We start from the raw sequence: 26,276 nt of genomic DNA on the forward strand, positions 1-26,276 counted from the left end.
ATCAATGTAAAATTAATCGTGATATAACGCTCTTGAGCATCTAAAAATCGCGTTTTAACGCTATGAAATTTCGAAAATTATCGTTCAATGTTGTTGATTTAAGGCATTCAACGACTACTTTTTACGTGTTTTTATGCGAAAAATGATGAATGGAAAATTTGAATATTGAAAAATATCCACAATATAAAAATGTCTTATCACAATTTCGACAATTATCGTTCAAATTCGTTGATTTAAGGCATTCAATGACTAGTTTTTATGTGTTTTTATGCGAAAAATAATGAATGGAAAATTTGAGTTGAAAAATATTCACAATATAAAAATGTCTTATCACAAACTTTGCGTGAATTCGCGAATCGACATCGACACTCATCTCTAACTTCAATCAAATCGAAAAAATAACGCCAGAATTGAAATCTAGCTGAAATTGCAACTTTTGAGGGAGGATGACCGAAGGACTGCACGAGTTAAACTACCATAACATGGCAAAAAAAAAAAAAAAAAAATACGTTTCTTCCAAAAATGACCCTACACTTTGAGGACCTCTGATCATCTCCTTGAATCGCTAGCGAGCTCAAAACTTTTCTGGGTAGTCTCCCACTCAAAGATACGTGTTCGTGTGTATATGCATTTAAATTCGAAATATTAATTACAAGTTTACCTATATGTACATTGTTTTGACTTTCTTTATAACACTTTTTTCACTTTAAAACGAGAATTCGCGGTATAACGCTAATCAGCGTTAAAACAAGACTTTTGGTTATAACGCGCTTTGGCTTATAACGCTCTTTTTCTCCGGTCCCTTGAAGAGCGTTATAACGAGCTTTTACTGTATATGTATATAAGCTGTATCCAGCTTAGAAACTAGTCTATGTTAGAAACTTGGCGGAATAAACTTCACTGTTTAAAGTACTCGTTTCTTTTGCGACTCCATCTCCCTTGTTGGCCATTCAGTTGGCCATTACAAGGAAGTCCGTACGACCATTCAGTTGGTCACCACTGAAGACAGGCATTAAGCAGCCTGTGCTCGGCCATTCAGTTGACCACTACACAGAAGTCTGTACGGCCATTTAGTTGGCCACAACAGAGATAGGACCACAGCCTGTATATGGCCATTAAGTTAGCCACGACGCAGAAGCCTGTACAGCTCTTCAGTGAGCTACCACAGGGACAGGGGTACATATCATCACAGCCGCGAATCAATATAATTTGCTACCAAATAGGTGCATAAGAAGGTCTATCTCACTCTCCCCTCTGCAACCTCGTACCAAAACTACAAAGTGGTGCCAAAACCAGGAAATTTTCAAAAAAATGACGCCCGGTGCAACGACCTCAACTACTGCAACCACTGTCACTGTAACCCCTTCCATCTCCACTATAGGTTTTGCAAATTCAGGCCCACATCCAACTGCAAGTGGAATGGGTCCAATTTTCACCACAATGCCGCTAAATCGCGTCACCTTGTCGGAATTTTTACCTGCAAATCCAACTTTATGGTTTATTCTCGCAGATGAGCAATTTCGAACCCATAAAATAAGATTCTGACAATTTCTCAGTATTTTATGTTCCAAATTGCCCCCCCCCCTCCACATACTCGCTTGCGCCAGTGACATTTTAAAGTCAAATGACACTGCTGGAAATACTTTGAAAAAATTAAAAAATCTAGTCCAGTCATTTTAGATGAAATGAGAGGATTTATTCGGACTAATTCCTACAAAAGGTTTTTTTGCGGGATACTGTAGTGGAAGGGGTCCTATTTAACATACTAAAAGTCCCACCCCGTACCCCGCGTGCGTCGCGTGCTAGAGCGTGAAAAGTGTCCCGCCGCGGCGTTTTTTGCGATTTTCTCGCGAGGGTTTGATTTTACGTCGAAAATGGCTTTATTTTTGTGTTCTACGTCAAATTTCCGATCTATTGATATATCAACTGCCCTTCTACCCCCAAGGGGGGTGGGGCCAGAACCATTCAAATGAGAGGGGTTTTCTAAAAAAAAACAAAAAAGCTATCGGCGCATATGGGGGATGAAATGGTCCCGGAGAGTGTTCGAGTTGATACCAGCATGGAAGGTGGGTACCATCGAGAAACTTCCGCGTGAAAAATTTCAGATCCACGCCCCCTCCCCTTTTTGGGGAGCCCCCTTTTTCTGAAATTTCAATAACACTTTTCTCAGCCCCATTTCAACCGATTTTGAAAATTTTTCAGTATGTTATGTATATCCTTAGTAAGTATCCCTACAAAAATTTTCAACCCCCTCCCCTCATATTTACCCCTCAAAATGGAGTTTTTTTATATTTTTTATGCCTATTAACAATCAATATTGCGAGGTAAAATTTTGGAAACACGTTTTTTGGATGTATTTTCGGCCCCCAAACATCATATACTGTTTTAGAAATTTTTGCTTTGGTGCGCCGTGGTGAAAAATTGGATGAATGTGTTTTAGGGGGGGTAGGGGGTGAAATGGGAATTTTGAAAAAAATAACTATTAACGAGTAGGGTGTCGTTTTCATATGATTCGATACCGCTGAGAACGAATATGACTTCAGATTTTCTGCTACACTCACCTGGCCCCCTCCAGAGCCCTCGCCCCCCTCAATTTTCACTATTTTGGAAATAAAGTTATTTTGGTGTCGTTTTCATATGATTCGATGTATCTGAGCACGAATATGGCTTCACATTTTCTGCTGCACTCACCTTGCTCTCTCCACAGCCCTCAGCCCGACCTCAATTTTCACTATCTTTAAAATAGTTACATCAGAGTGAAGTTTTTCAAGGTCACACTCACTAGTTTTGGGAGATTAAATTGCGTTTTTTTCAAAAACATGATAAGAACCATTCTTATAGGAAATTATATGAGAACATTTTTTGTATAACAACTTTGTCGAAAAACGCGTTATTTCGCGAGATAATCAAAATATGAAAATGACTTTATTTCCAAAATAATGAAAATTGAGGGGGCTGAGGGGCTCTGGAGTGGGCTAGGAGAGTGTAGCAGAAAATTCGAAGTCATCTTCGTGCTCGGTGATATCGAATCATATGAAAACGACACCAATTTCATCAAAATAACTTTATTTCCAAAATAGTGAAAATTGAGGGGGGCGAGGGCTCTGGAGGGGGCCAGGTGAGTGTAGCAGAAAATCTGAAGTCATATTCGTTCTCAGCGGTATCGAATCATATGAAAACGACACCCTACTCGTTAATAGTTATTTTTTTCAAAATTCCCATTTCACCCCCTACCCCCCCTAAAACACATTCATCCAATTTTTCACCACGGCGCACCAAAGCAAAAATTTCTAAAACAGTATATGATGTTTGGGGGCCGAAAATACATCCAAAAAACGTGTTTCCAAAATTTTACCTCGCAATATTGATTGTTAATAGGCATAAAAAATATAAAAAAACTCCATTTTGAGGGGTAAATATGAGGGGAGGGGGTTGAAAATTTTTGTAGGGATACTTACTAAGGATATACATAACATACTGAAAAATTTTCAAAATCGGTTGAAATGGGGCTGAGAAAAGTGTTATTGAAATTTCAGAAAAAGGGGGCTCCCCAAAAAGGGGAGGGGGCGTGGATCTGAAATTTTTCACGCGGAAGTTTCTCGATGGTACCCACCTTCCATGCTGGTATCAACTCGAACACTCTCCGGGACCATTTCATCCCCCATATGCGCCGATAGCTTTTTTGTTTTTTTTTAGAAAACCCCTCTCATTTGAATGGTTCTGGCCCCACCCCCCTTGGGGGTAGAAGGGCAGTTGATATATCAATAGATCGGAAATTTGACGTAGAACACAAAAATAAAGCCATTTTCGACGTAAAATCAAACCCTCGCGAGAAAATCGCAAAAAACGCCGCGGCGGGACACTTTTCACGCTCTAGCACGCGACGCACGCGGGGTACGGGGTGGGACTTTTAGTATGTTAAATAGGACCCCTTCCACTACAGTATCCCGCAAAAAACCCTTTTGTAGGATTTAGTCCGAATAAAAAATTTAAAATGACTGTACTAATCGTATCGTTTCTCTCTACTTGATTTCTGATGAACAAAAATTAAACAAATTATTAAAAAATGTCTCTATGGGTACTAAAAAACCCCCTGTTCTTCTCACTGAAACTTTCAAGTTGAGCTCTCTTTAACTTGTATTCGATATTCTTATTTTCCTCAGAGCTTTGAGTACCCCTGTTTCCCTTACAAATGCACTTTGAGAACTGCGGTTCACGTCATTGGTCACCTCTCACGAAGGAGGTCCATATTCATACTTACACCTACCTATAAAAGATAGTAAAAAAAAATCGCCAACTTCAAAGTGCAAAAATGAAAAAGCTCGACGATTTGAAAAGGAATATCCCAGAACTGTTACATCAGTATTGTATGTACTCGTGCATAAAATACTCTGTCGTTTCTCCATATCCGGAAGTAGTGTTCAAAGTCAAACTGGATAAACCTCATTATATTTGGAGACGCTGCGCCGATGTCGACGACGCGACGGCGACGACGTCATCGTCATCTCCCGCAAGTAAGTATTAAGTATCCCGAACCAACTTAATTCCACTTTTTGAAAAGACCAAAAAAATAAACCGAGAGGAAATGTTAAGGTGACGTGTACACATTTCTAAGAACTTATTAAGCTGTCACCGAATTCATACTCGAGAATAAATTCATTAAAAGGGATTCGGGCTTTTCGGCGCAACGTTTGATAAATTCACACCGAGCTTTTGATAGTTTTATAATGGAACAACGAACAAGCCCCAGTTTCATTGTGGCAGGATTTAAAAGACGAGCCTGACAAGCGAAACAGTTTTTCATTTTACGTTTACAAAGACGGATCAGTCGGTGCAGAGCGTTCAAACTTTTTACCGCCAAGTTTAAACTTTCAGACAGATGAAAATGTATACAGGGTGGGTTGACCATTAGTAAATTACGTTTTTATTTACTCGGCACTTTTTTATCGAATTTTTTACACGACCATGATTCGAGGGTGAGAAAATTCAGCTATTATACTATCGATTATTTTTGATTTTTCGAATTGGACACCTCGAGTTTCAATGATATTTTCAGTACCTATTTCGTCATTTTCTTTATTTCTAGCCCAATTACTCGTATTTGCTCTTGGAATAAAAAATGGCCACTGAGCAGGGAATTATAAATGATCATTTTGAAAACTCTTCTACATAATGAAACGTCCAACTTTCACCACTACTATATTAATATTTAGCTGTGTTGGGCGTGAATTAATATCCCTCACCATGTACCTATTTGTAATCGACATCGAAATTTTTGCACGTCTTTTCAGATCCACGACGTTAATTGATACGTGAGAAAAGATACTTTATAATGTATGTATTACTAAAAATACTCCTATTTATATGGACTGTTCCGCATTTAAGCACCAAATACGACCAATATAATCGCGTAAATCACACCGAAGATGCGATTATTATTAACGAGTATGTTTTACAGCGCGCGGTTCAAATAGTTACTCAATCGAGACCCTGTGTAGGTGCTTAGAGGTCGTACAGTAGGTAACTACACCAACAATATATGATATTCGTTTGCGATTTGTATATACTAACATAGTACACACGATTTTGCGTACGATTTGCTATATCTGGTAACAGTAGTAAATAGTTCGAAAAATAATATCGTATAAATCGAAACGTAATTTATTACTTTTTCAAAAATACTGCCAGCGTCATCCGCAAAGTTTCTGCTCTCTACTCTTTGCATGTTGCACCTACTCGCAAGAAACACTACGAGATATTAAATTTTTTCGAGATTGACATCGTCTTTGTGTGAGACAAAAACCGAATCCTTTTGAATTTTAATCGTGGTCAGGTATCTCCTGAATCCAAACTTTGATTTAGTTAGGTACTATTTTTACATTTTACATTTACACCTAATAAATTTTTTCCTTCACAGATCTACTCCAATGCGTCGCATTTCAAATCTCGCGCCTTCATTAGAGAAACTTTGCGTAAAGTTATACGTTTATACAATCGATAGACTCTAACAAGATGCGAAGAAGAGAAGAAAACCTAGCAAAGTCAATATTTAGTAACATTTTACCGATAATAACGCAGAAAACTATCAACGCTCGACAGCTTAATCTTAAATATTGCTCGCAGACTGGCTTTAAATCTACCATCTACGTCCCACATGCTCTCTATTCAACTACTTATTTACGCATTTACAGAATACTAAATAACCCCATTCATTAGAGACATAGCGTTTCACTTATTCGCAAAGTCACAACTGTTACTTAACGTTCTGTTTTTACTCTTATACGCGTAGGTACATAGGTGTAGTAAAATTATGTAGGTATTTTGTATTGTACTCACTTGAAAGACTGTATAAGCGACAGCTGTCAATGGCTTGTTATCCGATAATTCAGATATCCTAAATATATCGATACCCCATCTATCGATTTCGGCCAAAGTCTGTTGGAAATCAATAATAATTAGATAATAATTAATTGAAAAGTAGGTATCACGAATAGAAATATTCAGAAACTGGAAACTGCTCATTTATGGTACTACGAAGTGGAAATTAAAAAAAAAACTGCTTAATAATTTGTGTGAAAATGTCCAATTGTTTCATATTTGTAACTCATTAAAGATGATCAAATCTTGAATAATTCTTCCAAAAACATCCAAGAATTTTCCCTGTTAGTGATTAAATTTGGGGCAAAAGATCTAAATATCTGAAAATTTTGAATTGAAAAAAAAATTAAAACGCTTTCCTAAGTAGTGAAAAAAATCGAAAATTCGAGAAATTGCCCCACTTTTATCTTTTTATAAAATTTTTAAATCACGGAACAAAAATTTTGAGACTCCCCCTTCTGAAAAATATTGGGGTATTTTTGGGAAAATGACTAATTTGTTTTTTATTTCATTTCTAAATTTGAGGAGCTGGCAAAAAAATGCTCGAGTAAAATCGGAACACCTAGACCCAAAACTAGCCTGATATGACAATAAACGATCCCCCCTCCCAGCGATTAAGCAGTTTGAAAATTTTTAAAAACCCGAGTTAAACTTGCCCGAAAAAAAGTTAGCCTTACTTACAAAATGGCGGCCATTTTGATTGACAGGTCAGCCGAATCAGCACAGGACTTGCACGAAATTTTTCAAACTTTACAAAGGTAAATCGAAAGATTATCCAAAAATTTATCACCTGTCCAAATTTCAAGTGCTAAATGGCGTTTTTCGATTTTTGGTCAATTTTTGAAAATCGAATTTAGGCCAAAAATGAGGGAAAAAATCAAAATCTTACCAAATAGACCAAGAAAGCTGAAATTTGAGATATAACCTATTTTCGACATGCCAAATCGATTGGAAACGGTTTCAACCCGTTTTGGGCAGTTCTGGAGCCTCCAGAAGATTTTTGAAACTCGGAATTCCCACAAAATTCCATCAAATTGGAGTTGTAAAGCTGAAATTTATTCTAAAAACTAATTTCAATACGCTACGAAGTACTGCAGGTGAATTTCAAGTCGTTTTGGAGCCTCCAGCGACTTTTTTGAAAATTCCTGGAGCCTCCAGTAGATTTTTGAAACTTGAAATTTCCCCAAAATTTCATCAAACTGAGATAGAGAGTCGAAATTTATTCTGCAAACTAATTTTAACACACTCTGAAGACGACTTCAGGTGTGTTCAAGTCATTTTAGAGTCTCCAGCGACTTTTTTGGAAATTACTGGAGCCTGCAGCTGATTTTTGAAACTTTAAATTTTCACAAAATTTCATCAAACTGAGATGGGAAGCTGAAATTTACTCTACACTCCAATTTTAACACTTTCTGAAGACGACTTCAGGTGGGTTCGAGCCATTTTAGAGCCTCCAGCGACTTTTTTGAAAATTACTGGAGCCTCCAGTAGATTTTTGAAACTTGAAATTTCCCCAACATTAATGTATGACTACGTAGTGGATTCAAATGGTTTTGAAGCTTCCAGCTACTTTTAGGAAATTTCAATTTTCCAAAAAAAAAAACCATACAACCTTTCAAAAAGTCGCTGGAGGCTCCAAAAGGACTTGAAATCCACCAACAGTCAACTTCGTAGCGTATTGAAATTGGTTTGCAGAATGAATTTCGACTCTCCATCTCAGTTTGATGAAATTTTGGGGAAATTTCAAGTTTCAAAAATCTACTGGAGGCTCCAGTAATTTCCAAAAAAGTCGCTGGAGGATCTAAAATGACTTTAACCCACCTGAAGTAGTCTTCAGAAAGTGTTAAAATTGGAGTGTAGAGTAAATTTCAGCTTTCCATCTACATTTGATGAAATTTTGTGAAAATTCAAAGTTTCAAACATCTGCTGGAGGTTTCAGAAAGTTTCAAAAAGTCGTTGGAGGCTCCAAAACGACTTGAAATTCACCTGCAGTACTTCGTGGCGTATTGAAATTAGTTTTTAGAATAAATGTTAGCTTTTCAACTCCAATTTGATGGAATTTTGTGGGAATTTCGATTTTCAAAAATCTGCTGGAGGCTCCAGAACTGCTCAAAACGATTTGGCATGTCGAAAATATGGCATATCCCAAATTTCAGCTTTCTTGGTCAATTTCGTAAAATTTTGATGTTTTCCCTCCTTTTTGGCCTAGATGGAATTTTCAAAAATTCACCAAAAATCGAAAAACGCACTTTAGCGCTTGAAATTTGGACAGGTGATGAATTTTTGCATAATCTTTCGATTTACCTTTGTAAAGTTTGAAAAAGTTCGTGCAAGTCCTATGTTAAAACGCTGCAAAATCTGCGATTTCGGCTGACCTGTCAATCAAAATGGCCGCCATTTTGTAAGTAAGGCCAACTTTTTTTTGGGCAAGTTTGCTTTAAAATGTTCCTTAGGATGCCCCCTTTAAGAAAAAAGTTGTCCCGGAGGATCGGCGGGGGGATGCAAGTACTCCCATTGTCATATGCCGGACTAAGTAGGTAATTGAAAATCAACTCACCTGGCCTAGTTCTTCTTCGAATCGAGTCTCGACGCCGTATTTTGGTAACTTTTCGCCGGTAAAGCTATTAGCATGGCATAGAGGACGTTTTACGCCCGATATATGAGACATAGGTGTGCCTCCATTCTTGTCGGTAGGCTTTTTTTTGTTCTTCGTTGCAGTTTTGGTGCTTTCTAAAGTTTTCAGACTATCTTCTATTCTTAAAGTAGGTAAATCTAATTCTTGTTGTTTATCTGCAACAAAAAGCGCATGCACGTTTCAATTATTATCCGCGTTTTTACATATTAGATAGGTACACATCTTTAGAGATGTCTTGCAACGAGCGACGTTTAAAGTAAAGAATAAAGATGCTGGAATCCGTTACACTCGGATACATACGATTCGAGTTAATACCTACGTAAGTATTAGAGATAGCTAATAAGATGTAGTTAAAATTCAACGTACCAAGGAACGTGGAACAGATGTATTCGGAAATCTGGTTACCAGATCTACTCGACTCGGAAAAATGGCTAAGCTCTTTATTTAACATTCGTTTAAACTGTAAAACAAAGAGAACAAAAAAAAAAACACCGTGTAAATTCAATTCAATACCCAAACAATAAAACCGTAATTCTAAAAAAAATACTGTAGGTACAGATTCCATTAAACGTAAAAAGTTTACCTCGCTTTGTATATAGCGAGATCGTTTATCTAAGTATTTGTATTGTTTTTTTTTTAGTTTTTTTTTTGCCACAGCAATTTGTTAAATTATTCGCGTATACTTTGTACCTACGAAGACCCCCTTTACCCCTTTATCCATTTTTATCTTTCGCATCATCGATATTATTATTCTCGGGGTATTCGAACTCCTCCGCGGTGTGAACAACACGCAGACACGCGTCTCTATAGCTATACGAGTATTCATTCAATGCGATTGCTTCTTTTTCCCATTTCTTCGTGTATTTTACAAAAAAAAAAAAAATGACGTACCTATGTGTATGCTTTTCTACATATCTACGTATTACTGTGGTAACTTTTTTCGAGAAATCCGACAATTATTTTAATTTTTTACACGACGCCAAGTTTCTCTCGCTTTTGATGATAATTATTATTTCGATCGTAATTTCCAACACCAACGCATCTTTGCTTCTGTATTTCCGACAGCGCAAAACGAGCAAAAGAGAAAAAAACCATCATAAATCGAAGATGCAATTTTCCAAGATTTTACATCCCCCTCTTTAGAAGCTTCGCCCAGGACGTAATCTCATTTTACGAAAACACGTAATGTAGGTAGCAGAAAACTGACGTTTATATTTGTGCCATGGCGTTGAAGACGACAACTAAAAATACGATTTATGGAAATTATCATTTCAGGAAGTTGGCGAATAATAATACTCGTATTTCGTTGCATAAAAAATGTAGGTACTGTGCACAGAGCTCAAATACCAACCCACTTGAATTTTGGATATGGGTGTGGGTGTGGGGACGGGGGCGCTTTTAAAACTGTCTTCGGTAAGACGTTCTGGTAAGTTTATGGAAAAGACCTGACAGGTGAATGATATTTTTCAGCGTTTTCGTACATCGTTGAGTTGAGACTAAAATTTTGAAACATTTTCCTCGTTTGAATAGGTAGGTATTGCTATATAGGTAGAGGTACATATTTAGTGGCTTTTTCACAGAGCATGATGAATGGACAGCAGTTATGATTGGCTAAAGCACTCGCAGTATTCCCTCAAGGCTCGCAACTTCACCGATACGGAGAAAAGTATACTTAATTTAAAACTGAAAAGTATCGGTTTTCAACCATGGTAAAAATTGTAATAATGAAATAAGCCGAGGCGGAATGGCAAATAATATCTATCCTTATTAAGTATTATCTGAAAGATCGCGAAAACTTGAAAAAGTTGATGAAAATTTTTGCGATTTTTCTCGTTTTTTTTTGTTCAAATTATTACGAGAATATTTTCGTCTAATTTTATTTTTGAAGAATTGAATCACGTTTGACAATTTTTGACCCTCTTCTCGGTAGATATTCTCCCAAAGTAAGGTATGTATATTAATAACTAATTTTTTCAATAATTTTCCTTAAAAAATTCCAATTGGGAAACATAATGGGGTGGCATCCGAGTATCAATTTTTTCATTCGAAATAACTCGCGTGTTTCGGGTAAATTAAAAATTCTTCGTGAAAGAAAACAGGATTTTTTTCAAGAAAATTTATCAGCAACTGAAAAATACTCGCACTATTGTAATTTAATAAGAGGGGTTTTCTCACACAATTTTCAAGCCCTCAAGATCAAGACATATCTACTTAATGGTCTAATTTTTTTTCTCCAAAATAATAGGTATAAAGTAGGGCTGAAATAAGTAGGTAATTATTTTAAAAATTAAAAGCACCACCGTGATAATTTTAAGTGCCCAATACTAAATATTAATATCCTAATCTATTTAGAAAAATATGATTAATTTTACACGTCCTTCGAAGACACCCACATTTTGAATTGATTATTTTTAAAATACCTTCTCCGCTTCATTCGAGGCAAAGCATAGATTTTGAACAAATCAAAATTTCACGCGCATCAAGGTTATGAAAACATCGAAAGAAAAGTCGTCCAATGAGTTCGCACGATGGATGAATGGTTTCGAGTAGGTACATATAAGTTATGTGAATGAAGCAGAAGACGCAGATATTCAAAGTAAAAGGGGTGGACAGCTATGTTGTGGGTGCTAACCCTTCGTCGTGGCCTATTTATGTACGAGTATTTTTACAAAAACGTCCGGCCAGCCTTTTTAAATTCATTTGTAATCGTTTTCCAAACATCGAACGTACTCGTAGATAATTTCAACGTCGAATATATTGCGACGCCGTAAATGGAACCTTGAAACGGGGCAGCGCGCAGAGCGTTTGAAATTTCGAATTATCAAAACTTTCATCCTTCTGTGCGTGGTCAAAGCATTTAGAGAGAAAGCCGAATGCTCATCCGAGTATATTACATTTAACACCACGGTCCAAATTTCAATCATGCCTGGTTGAAACATCACACGCGTAGGTAGATGAATTTTTACCATCACTTTGCAGTAATCCGGTAGGTATTTTGAAATACTCTTAACACTACCTATATAGTGAATATCCAAATTCCACTTTCTCAACCTGATCCCAAAACACAACGGTACCTACCACAGATTTGCAGCCAGTATCGATAGGTACGATATAATATAAAAGTTGCAAAATGCCGCAACGAAGACCGTACCTTTCTGGTAATGGAATTAAATTACTCGAACCACGTCTAGAAAATTATTATCAAAACTGCTAATAAATAATCGACGCGGATTTCTCCGTTCCAAAAGGATTAATCCGCGTTCACGAATGCCCTTCTGAATAACCGAACGAAATTTAAGAAATCTGGATGAAATCCATCCATTCATTATACTCGTAGAATAACTTGGCGATGAATTATGGCCCTATGTGGGGCTACGTAAAAGCCAAGGTCGCCGTCATGATGGGAGGTAAGCGTCTACCGAAGTGAAATGGTGGAAAAATAAAATCGAAAAATTTTGGAGTACGAGAGTGCATGGCACCTTACAAGATGTCCAATTGCCCACCAAACTTTGGAGGAATTTATTTTCAGAATTTTTTTGCTCCCCATCCAACTTTCAACGAAACATCTTGAGAACTTAAACTCTCACCAGGGAGGTGCCCATTTCACATGACAGCAAATTTTTCAAACCGGACAAATTTTTGCACGTTTTTTCAATTTAGCTTGGTTTTGATAGAAAAAAAAGCTTGAAGCGATGAAATTTTTTAGTTATTAATTTCGTGGAATGAAAGTCCTATCAGAATCACCTGCCCAATTTCAAACAGAATTTCTCATGTCGACCTGTGAAACGAATGAAGACGAATTTTTTAAATTTTGGTATATTTGAAACTCCTTCCCTGTTACCATTCGATTCAATGCGGATTTCAAGAGTCTCTACCGCGTCCAGATTATCGACTTTATTATTTACAATTTATTAGTGGATAAAATCTTCAAATTCTGGCTGTTTTAAAAAAAATGATGTTCATAGATCCCTAAAAATGTGCCTTGAAGACAAAATTATTCCAGAGGTACCTATACGTTTTTTTTTTAGATATTTTTTGCGGGCACGTGTTAAAGAAGAGCATACAATGCCAAAATGTTAAAAAATAGCTGAAATTCTAATTTCCATAATTTTTAGGGCATTCACCCTCCTCTTATTCAGTTACTTCAAAGTAAGTAAACAAAATCTTAATGTGAAACAATTCAGCTTTTGGGGACCAACTCCAACTTTTGTTCTTCAATTCTATCTTCAGAAGCACTCGACATCGACATAAGTTGGTGGAGCTATTAACATTTTTACTGTAGATGAATATTGAAAAATTTCACCCTCCCCCCTCCTCCTTTTCCTATTTTGTGGGCAGTTGATATAATATATGAAAAAGAACTGAAAAATTAAAGAAATTGGACAGAAAAAAGGTGGAAACGGTGGGGAAAATTCATAATTAGGTACCCCTTGCCCCCCTCGTGTCTTACATATCACACTTCACGTCACCTTGGGAATGAAGATACAGCGAAAGAGCCAACTGCCGAGTCATTAATTTGCTTAGGATCTGGGCGAGAAATGATTGGATCATGATCACGATGCCAACATTTCATGAATTCTATTTCATAAAACCAGATCTTATCAGATCTAATTGGATCTAATAAGCGGCACCTAATTGGATCTGATCAGATCCGTACATTGTCCGGATCTAATCGGGTGATAGTGTTGCGGTGGCATACCTCGATCTCATTGTCAGTAAGGCATTTGACAGGGTTGATGTTGGGATTCTTTTACAGAAGCTCTGGAACTGTGGGATAAGGGGCGTGTAGCATGACTGGTTCAGATCCTACTTGGAGGGAAGAACTCAAGCTGTTAAAGTTGGGAATAAAATTGGGAATTTCTTACCTGTAGTGCATGGGGTACTACAGGGCAGCATACTAGGACCAATCCTCTTTTTAATTTACATTAATGACATTTTCGAACTAAAATTAAATGGGACATTATATGGATTTGCAGATGATACAACTTTAGTAAATAGGGCCAAAAATCAAGATGATCTTATTAAGTTTATTAACAAAGATTTAAAATTATTGGGAGGCTGGTTCTGGCAACATAAATTAAAACCAAATTCGTCCAAATCAAAATTGTTAAGTTTGGCTATAGGGTTTCCCCTGACCTGGGGTCTATGTGCTACATGCATGAAAGCCCGGATTGTGGGGCTCCATGTGGCTGCACGCCCCTGTCACAAGTTGAGTCAACTCGATACCTCGGAATAATGATTGATTCCAAATTGATCTGGAAAGAACAGAGTTTATACTTACAAACTAAACTTAGAAAAATAGACTATTTGATTCGCTTCCTGGCACAACATTTTGACACTCAACACATGGTAATAATTTATTACGCTCTCTATCAATCTGTGCTCCAGTATGGCTTGTTCATCTAGAGGGGGGGGGGCAGCGGACTGTCACTTAGAACCTATCCATATTCTACAAAAATGGGCAGTTAGGAGCATTGTAGGTAAAAAAAGAGGGGAATGTACGTACAAAAAACGATTTTCAAAAACTAGAAATTCTGCCTATTCAAAAACTCAATCAAATCCAGGCAATTGACTATATGTGACATGACACGACAAAATCGACCTTCGGACCTAAAAAATTATTTTTCACTTCTTGACGGATTTTTGGTACTCGGACATTCAAAAATCATTTAAAACCACCCAGAAGTCCCTATGATTTGCATAGCTCCATATAGGTACATGGTAATCCAGTCAGAAGTGTGCTCATTTTTTTGATTTTTTTGATTTTTTCATTATTTCAACTTTTAAATCGACCTGGAGGCGAAACAAAGCGTTCTATGAGAAAAATACATGGAGCAAAATTGTAGAGAATTAAATTTCCAAAAACCTACAAGAGGTTTATTTTTCTCCAAAATGCATAGTTTTTCCGTTATTCTCAAAAAACAGAAATTTAATGGTAATCATTGATAGAGGGGAGATATGCCGGACCTGTAAGGGTTATATAGGATTAAGTATATGTGTTGGTAACACTGATCACGCGTCGCGACACAGGGCTACAAGCCCACGGAGCGGCGCTGCGGCCGATTGTTATATTGTTGAGGTACGTAGTGATCGGACGTGTCGACGCGGTATAATCTCGGTGGTGTATCATAGCCATAATTGGCAAGAAAGCGTATTATATTAGTTTTAATTGTGTTTTATTATTTAATTAGTTTAAGTGTAAGTATCGTGTTGATACATATAAACCTTCTTAAAAGGTATTTAATTGTGTTTATTCTTTATGTGTTTAATACAAAGTATTCACACGTGTTCTCTTTTACTTATTGTGTGATATAATTGGTATAGCCTCCAGCCGGGGTAAGTGATATATTCTTTGAGTATTCAGCTTATGCAAGTATCACCAAGTGGTACTTAATATCATTATATTTACATCATCATGAGGTTTTTGTTTTTTGAGAAAAACAGAAAAACTATGCATTTTGGAGAAAAATAAACCTCGTATAGGTTTTTGGAAATTTAATTCTCTACAACTTTGCTTAAAATATTTTTCTCGTAGAACGCTTTGTTTCGCCTCCAGATCGATTTCAAAATTGAAATAACGAAAAAATTTTTAAAAAATTGAAAAAACGAGTGAAATCACGATTGAGCCCCCTGTATCAATGTAAATAACCATTTTACCCAGTGATATTCACACAAAACAGGCAAGAAATGTTATTCACGACTATGTTTAGCTCAGTTTAGCCGGAGAACCTGATTAGAACGCAAGCACTTCCACTGAACGAGCAGAACTGGACTGAAAACTTTAACCCCCCCATAACTCAAAAACTTGTTTTCAGCTCGAAGGTCGATTTTGTCGTGCTGCGTCACATATACAAAGGAATAGGTCCAAATTTAGAGTTTATGTGAATGAGAGGGGGAGGAAAATTGATAACGCCATTGCTCCCCTACCTAGGTACCAGCGAGACAGATCTGGTGCTCAGGCTCTGTGGTGCTTGCAGAAGCTGTTTAACACAGTGATGAGTAGAGATTTGAGCTCCCAGCTGGCACTAGTCTGGTGGTTACTGGAGAGTGAAAACACCTTACAGACTACTGGGTAGTATTATGTGACATGTCTGCCTTCTGTTTGCTTATAGTATGTGAGGTCCTCTTATTCCGCTGTAGATGCACTCATTTTTTATTCTATGATGATAAATGAATTTGTCGTTAAACTTTCCTGTGTTCATTATTTTTAGCTTTTAGTTTCGTTTTATACTCTTTCATTTGCTTAATTACGTTTTTATTTTTTGGTTTGTTTTGTTTGTTTCTCTTTCTTTTTTTCTCTCCTCCTTCAATCTGTTAAATTTTTTTTCTCACTTGAACAATGTTACCATGGAGCTCTTTCGCTCACGTAATTGCGCATAGGGGGGGGATATTTTGTAATTTCGAAATATTTTTAGAAATAAATAAATATTGATTGATTGATTGATAATTAAATCTCTCCAATAATTAGAAAAAAAATTTTTTTTGATTAAATTAGATCTTTCAGACTCGATCATACACAATCATTTACCCCTGGAGTATCAAGAAAAATGTACCTACAGTATCTGATTATTGGTTAGTTACTAGTATCTATAGCCTATAGGTAGGTACTATAGAAGTACATAGATGAATATACATATTATGCTACAAAGTACAAACCTTCAACGATGCCATATCGGAGACTGATCTATGCGTTTGTATAGTTTCCAGCTGATCCAAGCACCAATCCAATTCATCCATCGTTTCGACGGATAATTTAACGTACGCTTCATCTGTCGGGCACAAAAAAAGCACATCGAAATCGGTGAGCATTGTTCGACAATTACTATGTACGTTTGCGTCTGTTCTCATCATCTCATCATCGACAGCTGCCGCGGCCGTCGCCACCACCACAAACATGGCAACTTTTAGTCGAGTTTTAATTAAAATTTACGATATTTTCGACGACCGGCCCCCGTTAATAAATTGGCTCATCAATTAATCACTCGACTCGACTTTACTCGCAACACAACACAACACTATACAGAACGTCGCGTCGTCGTCCGATCAACCGAATAATGCACGCCAACTAAAGTATTCAGACGATTGAATGCGATAACGCGCAGACTTTCCCTTTATATATACACGTAGTTACGAATATAATTTTGGAATTTTCGCATCGATAGGTAATACCCCAACTTCGCTACAAATACGAGTATGTTTTCGAAAAAACCACACACACGCCAACGACCCGGCGGAAAAACCGAAGAGTTTAAAATTAAATTACCATCGGAATTGTTTTCTCGGAGACGACAGCGCGATGCACACACGAGTTATGAGAGAAGACGTAGCAGGTCTGGCTGCCATCGCCATCGCACACGTACCAAAAAGACTACGACGACGACGACTCGACTCGACGCTTCTTAATTAATTACTCGAACCATATCTTTCGCTGGCTGACTAGTTCGCGTTCGAGTTCGAGTTCGCGTTCGCTGCTCGTCGACATTTCGCCGTGGTTAAATTGCATTCATTAATAATTTTCTTCCGCAATTTTCTACAATTAGGCGTCGTCGCGCATTCACTTCGCAGATATTCTCCCTCACGCTGTGCTAGCTGCTCTATGCTGCGATGAGGCGCGGCGGACTCAACTTTTTCACCCGCGTACCTTACCTACCTACCCATATCGGCAGCAACGTGATCATTTTTCAATATGCTGCGAGCTTTCACGTTCCTCTCACTTTAATTTCCAAGCTTCGAAAAAACTTTACTTCCGATATTACCAACTTGGATTTCATCGCACAGTACGCGAGTAGGTACTTTACTCATCGTAGGAACGTAAATTTCAACAATCAACACGCTAGCTCGTTTTTGCCATCTTCTCCATCTCCACTATGCTCAGCTCGTTATATGGTACTCGGCGATTCGAGAACCATTTTCCTCGATGAAAATTTAATTAACTGCACGTAAGTAGTACGAGTATATTATGAAGATATACATACCTCCGGGCGATAAAACTCTGTTTTGTTGCTGCGTTGCCGAAGAAGACCCCGAAGACCTTCTCGATCTGCAACACACAAACAAACAAACACCAACTTGTTTAATGCGCGCGATTTTACAAATTATTCGCCAACTTTTTACGATCTAAAGTCCGGGTCATTGCAACTACGAGTACATAAGTATCTACACTATAATACGTATTTCAATTGATCAAATTGTCCAGTCAATGATACAAATTACCAACTCATACGCGACACGACACTATACACAGAACACAACTTCACGAGTTATTTTCACAATATGTTGGTATAATCGTATAAGTACTTAAAGTTCAGATGCTATAGTTACCGGAATCGAGTCGAGTATAGTGACTAGTGAGTATATACACACAATCGAAAATACGTACCTACCGACATCGAGTAATATTAGACACGCGGACGACGACGATTATAAATTCAAATCGCAATTCCATCGCCAATGCTGTACGCCTACGGTCTATTGTACGTAGGTAAATTGTTTTCTTTTTTCAACTCCACTCCGCGCTTTGCTGCCTCGAGCCCTCGCAGTCATTTTCGAGGCTCGCGAGTCGCGATCAACTTCACACCGAACGACGAACATCCTTCTGTAGGCGTGCGTAGCTTTAGCTTATAACCGAGCATCGAATCTATGTCTACGTACGATGTGTAAAAGTAGATAAACCAAATCGACGAATAATTTCATGCAAAATAAATCGCTTTCGTCAAATTTCCTCGCATAATATTATCTTTATGCATAAGTTAAACGAGTACACGTCGTGTTTTGTAAAACAAAACCTCAAATTTGTGAAAGACTCGATCGTCATGCGCCAAACTGCCAAAGAATGCGCCGATTTCCCTACCTGACGCCATTGAAAATCTTCGAAAACATATTTTTTCAACGTCCCACAATAATTCAGAAGATAACTATTACCTACCTAGGGGGGCGGGGGGGGGGGGTAATTCCACGTCAATTGAACCAAGAAGTGGTAGGGGGTTCGGCGATTTTTTTGAAATTTTTCCTGTGGAAAGACCTTCCGAAGGGACGACCAATGGCGCAAATCGCTGCCCTCTAGCTCATTTTTAAAGGCAGCCAGGGGATGTCAAAGTTTTCAGTCAACCTAAAATGTCATCCATTTCAGCAGTGGATTACACGATAATCGCGATACCTACCAAAACGGAACATTTTCCCATAGTTAGAGGTTTTGAAAGGCTTTTTGGTGATATCATACAAAACAGTGTTTCCACTTTTTTTCGTACAAAAAATTAGCTCAAAAAGTTTCGAAACATAGTTTTTATATCGTTGAGACTCTCAAAAATTCTGAAAAAAATATATTATGCGCAACTTTTCATGCTGAACAACATATTAAAAAATTGGAATGGTAGGTACCATGTTGCAAAGTCGATTCAAAAAAATTCAGTTTGCGAAAAAATGCGATTTTTTGATTTAAAACACGAAAAAAAGTTTTTATATGTGAAGTTGGCCCATTCGGCCCCTATTTTTACGTATATCTGTTGAAAAAGTTGGAAAAACCCTTTCACTCGATGAAATGAACTCCTCACAAAAAAATCATAATTTGAAAAAATTCAATTTTCAATTTCCATCATCAAAAAAAGTTCAAATTTATTCAGTTGTCTTATTTTGACCTCTTTCTGACGTATGTATTTCATGAAAAAGTTGATAGAAATTACACTCGCAACAAAAAAATAAAAATTCGTTCATTTTTTGAATATTTGAGAATTTTGATTTTTTTTGTGAGGAATTTATTTCATCGAGTGAAAGGATTTTTCTAACTTTTTCGACAGATACGTAAAAATAGGAGCCGAATGGGTCAACTTCACCTATAAAAACTTTTTTTCATGTTTTAAATCAAAAAATCACATTTTTTCTCAAACTTAAAATTGAAGGGTTCCGTTCCAAGTCGGCCTAAGTCCATTTTTATCATTTTTGAGTTAGCAGCGCCATCTGCTGGTACAGGTCGGTTAACACCTTTATCACCTTGTCCCAACACCTGGCGTTACTTTTTTCGCTCAGGAGCGCTGTTTTGCCTGCTCGAAAAAACAGCTGATTATTCCAAAGTGGCCTAAATCATACATTTTTTAAGAATTTGTATACAAGTGCAGTTGTGCCGGTTTTTTTTTCAAGTTTTTCAACGATTTTCGAGAGACGAAATTTGAAGGTGCTTCGAATGAAATTGTTTCAGAAATGTATTAAATTAATGATTCGTGAATTTTTTTTTGAAAAAACGCATTTTTCAGCTCTTTTTCGAAATTTTTAACATCAGATAATTCCAAATGGGCCTAAGTCCACTTTTTCTGACTGTTTGACGCGCTCTGGAGCTGAAAATACGCAAAATTAAAAAAATACCAATACGGTACTTTAAAGCAGAAAGATCAAGCTTCACAACCATATAATCACATCATTTATTATTGAAGCGGAAGGGCGAGAAAAACACTTATTTGTGTTTTTCTCGAAACGAAAAAAATGGACTTAGGCCGACTTGGAACGGAACCCTTCAATTTTTTAAAATCAGCTTTGCAACATGGTACCATTCCAATTTTTTAACATGTTGTTCAGCATAAAAAGTTGCGCATAATATATTTTTTTCGGCATTTTTGAGAGTCGGAACGATATGAAAACTACGTTTTGAAACTTTTTGAGCTAATTTTTTGTACGAAAACAAGTGGCAACACTGATTTTTATGATATCACCAAAAAACCTTTTAAAACCCCTAACTATGAGAAAAAGTTCCATTTTGGTAGGTATCGCGGTTATTAAGTAATCCACTGCTGAAATGGATGATATTTTAGGATCACTGAAAACTTTGGCACCCCCTGGCTGCCTCTAAAAATGAGCTGGAGGGCTGCGATTTGCGCCATTGGTCATCCCTTCGGAAGGTCTTTCCACAGGAAAAATTTCAAAAAAATCGCCGAACCCCCCACCACTTCTTGGTCCAATTGACGTGGAATGATCCTGATGTCAATAATTCACTTTTCCTGAAAAGGATTTTGTTGAAAGGCCAAGTTGATAAAAATTTATTACATAAATATAAAATTTCATCATTTGAAAATTTTTCTAATAGGTAGGTAGGTAGGTACCTACTACCTAGGTACCACTCTTCTCCCCAACTTTTTAGGTACAGGGGAAATATTTCAACACAGAATTTAATTCTCTTTTTATGTGACAACTTTACTTCCGCAGCTCCGAGAGGAAGAATGAATTTTCACATCACTATAGGTACAAAACTAGAATGAACAAGGTCAGATGATTCATCAGTGTCTAGTCCGATAAATTCAGCATCTCGTGATTTTTTTAGAAGGAGGGGCACTGATCTTTATAGACAACAAGATGCTGTAAATTGAGTACCTTCACATTTTAACTTTTGGATGCGTAAGTTGTAAATATATATTTTTCAAATCCTTACCTACTCCGCCTGGTGCGAATTGGAGAACCCCCTCCCAAAAAAAACCTTATGGGTTTTCCTTGTGGGTCATTCCACGTCAATTGAACCAAGAAGTGGTAGGGGGGTTCGGCGATTTTTTTGAAATTTTTCCGGTAGAAAAACCTTCCGAAGGGATGACCAATGGCGCAAATCGCAGCCCTCGAGTCCATTTTTAAAGGCAGCCAGGGGGTGTCAAAGTTTTCAGTGAACCTGAAATATCATTCATTTAAGCAGTGGATTACTCGATAACCGCGATACCTACCAAAATGGAACATTCTCCCATAGTTAGGGGTTTTGAAAGGCTTTTTGGTGATATCATAAAAATCAGTGTTGCCACATTTTTACGTACAAAAAATTAGCTCAAAAAGTTTCGAAAAGTAGTTTTCACATCGTTCCGACTATAAAAAATTCTGAAAAAAATAACATTACGGACAACTTTTCATACTAAACAACATATTAAAAAATTAGGATGGTAACATGTTGCAAAGTTAATTTTAAAAAATTTAAAGTTTGCGAAAAAAATTCGATTTTTTGATTTAAAACAGGAAAAAAAGTTTTGATAGGTGAAGTTGACCCATTTGAACCATATTTTTACGTATCGTTGAAAAAGTTGAAAAAACCCTTTCACTCGATGAAATAAACTCTTCACAAAAAAATCAAAATTCGAAAAAATTCAATTTTCAATTTCAAACATCAAAAAAAGTTTAAGTTTATTCAGTTGTCTTATTTTGACCTCTTTCTGACGTATTTCATAAAAAAGTTGATAAAAATGACACTCACAACAGAAAAATAAAAATTCGTTCATTTTTTGAATTTTTTCAAATTTTGATTTTTTGTGAAGAGTTTATTTCATCGAGTGAAAGGGTTTTTTCATCTTTTTCAACAGATACGTAAAAATAGAGGTCAAATGGGTCAACTTCACCTATAAAAACTTTTTTTCTTAAATCAAAAAATCGAATTTTTTCGCAAACTTTGAATTCTTTAAAATAAATTTTGCAACATGTTATCATCTCAATTTTTTAATATGTTGTTCAGCATGAAAAGTTGTCCATAATATTTTTTTTCCGAATTTTTGAGAGTCGGAATGATATGAAAACTACGTTTTGAAATTTTTCGAGCTAATTTTTCGTACACAAAAAAGTGGCAACACTGGTTTTTATGATATCACCAAGAAGCCTTTCAAAACCCCTAACTGTTGGAAAAAACTCCATTTTGGTAGGTATCGCGGTTATCGAGTAATCCACTGCTGAAATGGATGATATTTTAGGTTCACTAAAGACTTTGACACCCCCTGGCTGCCTTTAAAAATTAGCTAGAGGGCTGCGATTTGCGCCATTGGTCATCCCTTCGGAAGGTCTTTCCACAGGAAAAATTTCAAAAAAATCGCCGAACCCCCCTACCACTTCTTGGTCCAATTGACGTGGAATGACCCTTATTCGAAACAAACGATTAAAAAAAAAAAAAGCAGCTGGAAATATTTTCTCAAATTTTGAAAACTGAGCTCGGTTTTTGAAAAGGCATAATAACAAAATATAATGAACTAAGGTAATTTTTACTCGAGTAACTTTAGAAAATCATGGTTTTCTGAGGATGAACCAGCCGTATAGACTTTCATTTGCAACAGAAACGTGCAAAAAGTTCATATGTAATTGCACCTTCGAGTAGCATGCCCTATGTTTTATTGACTCGAGTCTGGAGGATAATGCGAGTCATCTTTATGACTTATTAAACTTTAAAAATGTTTCTAAAATAAATAAATAGGTAGGTACCTAATAATATGTAGTTTCCTACATAGTACGTATGTAATCAAGTATGTTGGTACTTTGACTTTCAACCCAACAAGCCTCGCAAGAACGAAACTTGCGCCGTGTAAAAATAGAATCACGTCAGCGTACGGCAGATACTTAGGCTCACTCACCTATTCTTATAAATTGCAAGAAGTGCGAAAAAGCTCTAAAAATAAAAGCTGCCCGGCTATGAAATGGAAATTTGCAAAGTTTTGCTCGTTTAAGTACCTATTTACGAACGATGCACGATGTAAGTAAAAAATTGAGGTACCTTCGCGACAAAAACAAAGGACAATTCATGCCAAAATTACCGTCGCACAATTTGAACGCTTCATTACACATGACTTTTTTATCTCGCCGACGATTCCTTGAACTTGTACCAGATTCGCATATTTTCTCACCACTGTTTCGTCGTCGTGTACTTAATAAGTACTTATTCCAATTTTGATACCGTGTTCGCAGAATTGGACGGTGTTACGAAGCATTGGCCAATGGCCATAGCGCATAGCCCATAGCCCAGCGTCAGCATGCTTTTCAATAATACGAGTACGAGTAGGTAACACTTGCACGTGCTCTTTGTCCATATTCAACGTCATTCGGTACCTACGAATAGTGCCTTACCTACCGAAAATGGCTTCGTTTCTTATTCTTACGTTCATGTTTGCGATAAAAAGTCAAACACCCGACGAGTAGGTTTGTTTTTCCACACGCAGGTATAGATATCTACAAAGTTTACTTACTAAGTATATTATCTACACTTTTTATGTGTATCACTTACCAAATACGAGTACGTACGAGTACATATAGTACATATGAGTAAATAACCCGACTCGTTCGATTAATTTTTCATTGATAACCGTGTTTTTCTTACTCTCAATGAAGCGAGACACGACGCACGACGTGAAAAAGTGCGTAACTATAGGTAGTGTAACAGCGATCGTAAATCATGCGTCAAACTTGCTTCTTTTTGAAAATTTTAATCCGTATATTTAATATTAGGATAGGTAAATAGTTACCTACACGTTTTGGAACGATTCGCGGATTAATAGCACATGAAATTGATATAATGTAAAATGTGCTCTTTCAGCTACTACTATCACTACTTGAGCGTACATACACTCAATATTTTTTTAATCGATTTGTTTTTCGAATGTCGTCATCTTTCAAACGATCGAATTTTCGCAAAGCTTATTCGTATGTAGGTAAGTATAAGTACATCACGATATAAGGCGTAACGTAAATGAATTGCCGAGATAAGTGTATTAAATATACGATCCGACGACGACTTTCGATACACACACAGTTTACTTTTGACGTCCTCAATTTTTCGTTGCCGAATTTAAATGGATTGTTTCGAAGCGGATAAGTATATTTTTACTACCCTATACGTACGTATACACTTTACACTATACAGAGTGGTTGGTTTGCTTTCAAATGTTGACCCGTGATGACGTCATCGTTGTGTTGAATGACCTATTATTACGAGTATTTCTTTCTTACGCGTAGGCATTATTCGTATGTACGAGTTTGGCATTTCCTTGTTGGTTGGAAAATTAGTGTAACGATGTCGGTCGGTCTTTTCTTTGCTTTTTTCTCTCGTCATTAAACTTTTCCTCGTTTCCATTTTGGTTTTTGTAGGGGCGGGTGGGGGGAGATGGGGTGGAGAGGGGATTAAATTGCTGGAAAATGTGATTACATATCACTTTTAGGGGTCTACTGAGCGGTTGAAAATTTAAAAATCGTTTATTTTGAGATAAATTCGTGTGTTTGAAAATTTTTTTTGCAGATGTTTCGCATTAATTAGGTATGCCAAAATATTGGAAGATATCATTCCTAAAACCGAAGAAATGTTTTAGATCGCGGTAATATGTACCAATTTTTTGATTATTTTCGACAATTTCAGAAATTTGAAAAAAAAGAAAAAATTTTCAGCGTTTGTCCAAAAACTAGACAGCTAAGCAAGGTGTGAGTAGCTACTAGCTAGCTGCCTTTCAACAGATATAACCGCTACGTTACATAGGTAGTGCATAAGTGACTCAACCATGTCACAGTGATGAGAAATAATAATTTTTGAAACTCGTTGCTTCTAAATAATAATTTTTTTTCAGTTTTTCATATCTTCCAAATTATAAAATTTCAGAATAATTTCTAAGCTTGCATTGCCTCTAAATTAAGAAATTTTTAGTTAGTTTTTCATAGTTTGCATTATTTTAAAATTTACAAAATTTCAAATCAATTTCCCAAATTCCGCATTGCTACAATTTCTTAAAGTTTTCAATGAATTTTCAGAATTCACATCGTCTCAAAATAACAAAATTTTAAATAACTTTTCAGAATTTTGTATTGCTGCTGAGTTATGAAATTTTGAATCAATTTTTAGAATTCACATTGCCTCTAAATGACCAAATTTTGAATAATTTTTCAGAATTCTTATACTCTTCATATTAACGCATTTCATATCAGTTTTCAAGTTCACATTATCTACAAATTACAGAACTTTTAATCAATTTTTTGAATTCTCAGTGTCTCTAAATGACAAAATTTCATATATTTTTTTAAAATTTCTATTGTCTTTAAATTTACAAAATTTCAAATTAATTTTCAGAATTTTCCATTCGTTCTAAAATTATTAAATCTTCAAATAAGTTAAGAATTCCCATTGCCTCTAAATTACACAAAAAAATATGGGTAATTTTTACAAAAATTTCAACTATTTTAGCACAATAACCAGATCCCGTTCAAAAATACATAATATTATGATGAAATATGTTTCAAAACTCAGTATTTTCAACTGTTCAGTTACAATAATAATTTTTACTATAATCTTATATGTAGTAAAAATTATCATTTCAATAAATTTAGCTATACCCATACATCAATGATCACGCTAATTTCGATGTGAATGTCGACCCATCCACATCCGTCACTATTGTCAACTTGTGTTGATCTGCAGTCGTGTGGGAAATTGGCTCCGACACATGGTCAAAATTCACATCGACATGGGGCATCCAAAAATGACAGATGTGGATGGATCGACATTCGCATC

The 26,276-nt window shown here is 36.5% G+C and overlaps 1 protein-coding gene across 8 annotated transcripts in view; it reads right to left on the reverse strand.

The window, feature by feature from the left end:
• The window catches only part of dnc (phosphodiesterase dunce), a 474,861-nt gene that overhangs the window by 36,373 nt on the left and 412,212 nt on the right, over positions 1–26,276 (reverse strand). For all 8 annotated transcript variants that reach the window (XM_065356110.1, XM_065356111.1, XM_065356107.1 and 5 more), the window contains 5 exons: positions 17,989–18,053; positions 16,670–16,782; positions 9,380–9,473; positions 8,936–9,168; positions 6,337–6,435 (listed from right to left, as the gene is read on the reverse strand). In XM_065356110.1, coding sequence (XP_065212182.1) covers positions 6,337–6,435; positions 8,936–9,168; positions 9,380–9,473; positions 16,670–16,782; positions 17,989–18,053 — 604 coding nt within the window. The remainder of the gene's footprint in view (positions 1–6,336; positions 6,436–8,935; positions 9,169–9,379; positions 9,474–16,669; positions 16,783–17,988; positions 18,054–26,276) is intronic.

The sequence above is a fragment of the Planococcus citri genome, chromosome 3 (genome assembly GCF_950023065.1).
Source record: "Planococcus citri chromosome 3, ihPlaCitr1.1, whole genome shotgun sequence".
NCBI classification, from domain to species: Eukaryota; Metazoa; Arthropoda; class Insecta; order Hemiptera; family Pseudococcidae; genus Planococcus; species Planococcus citri.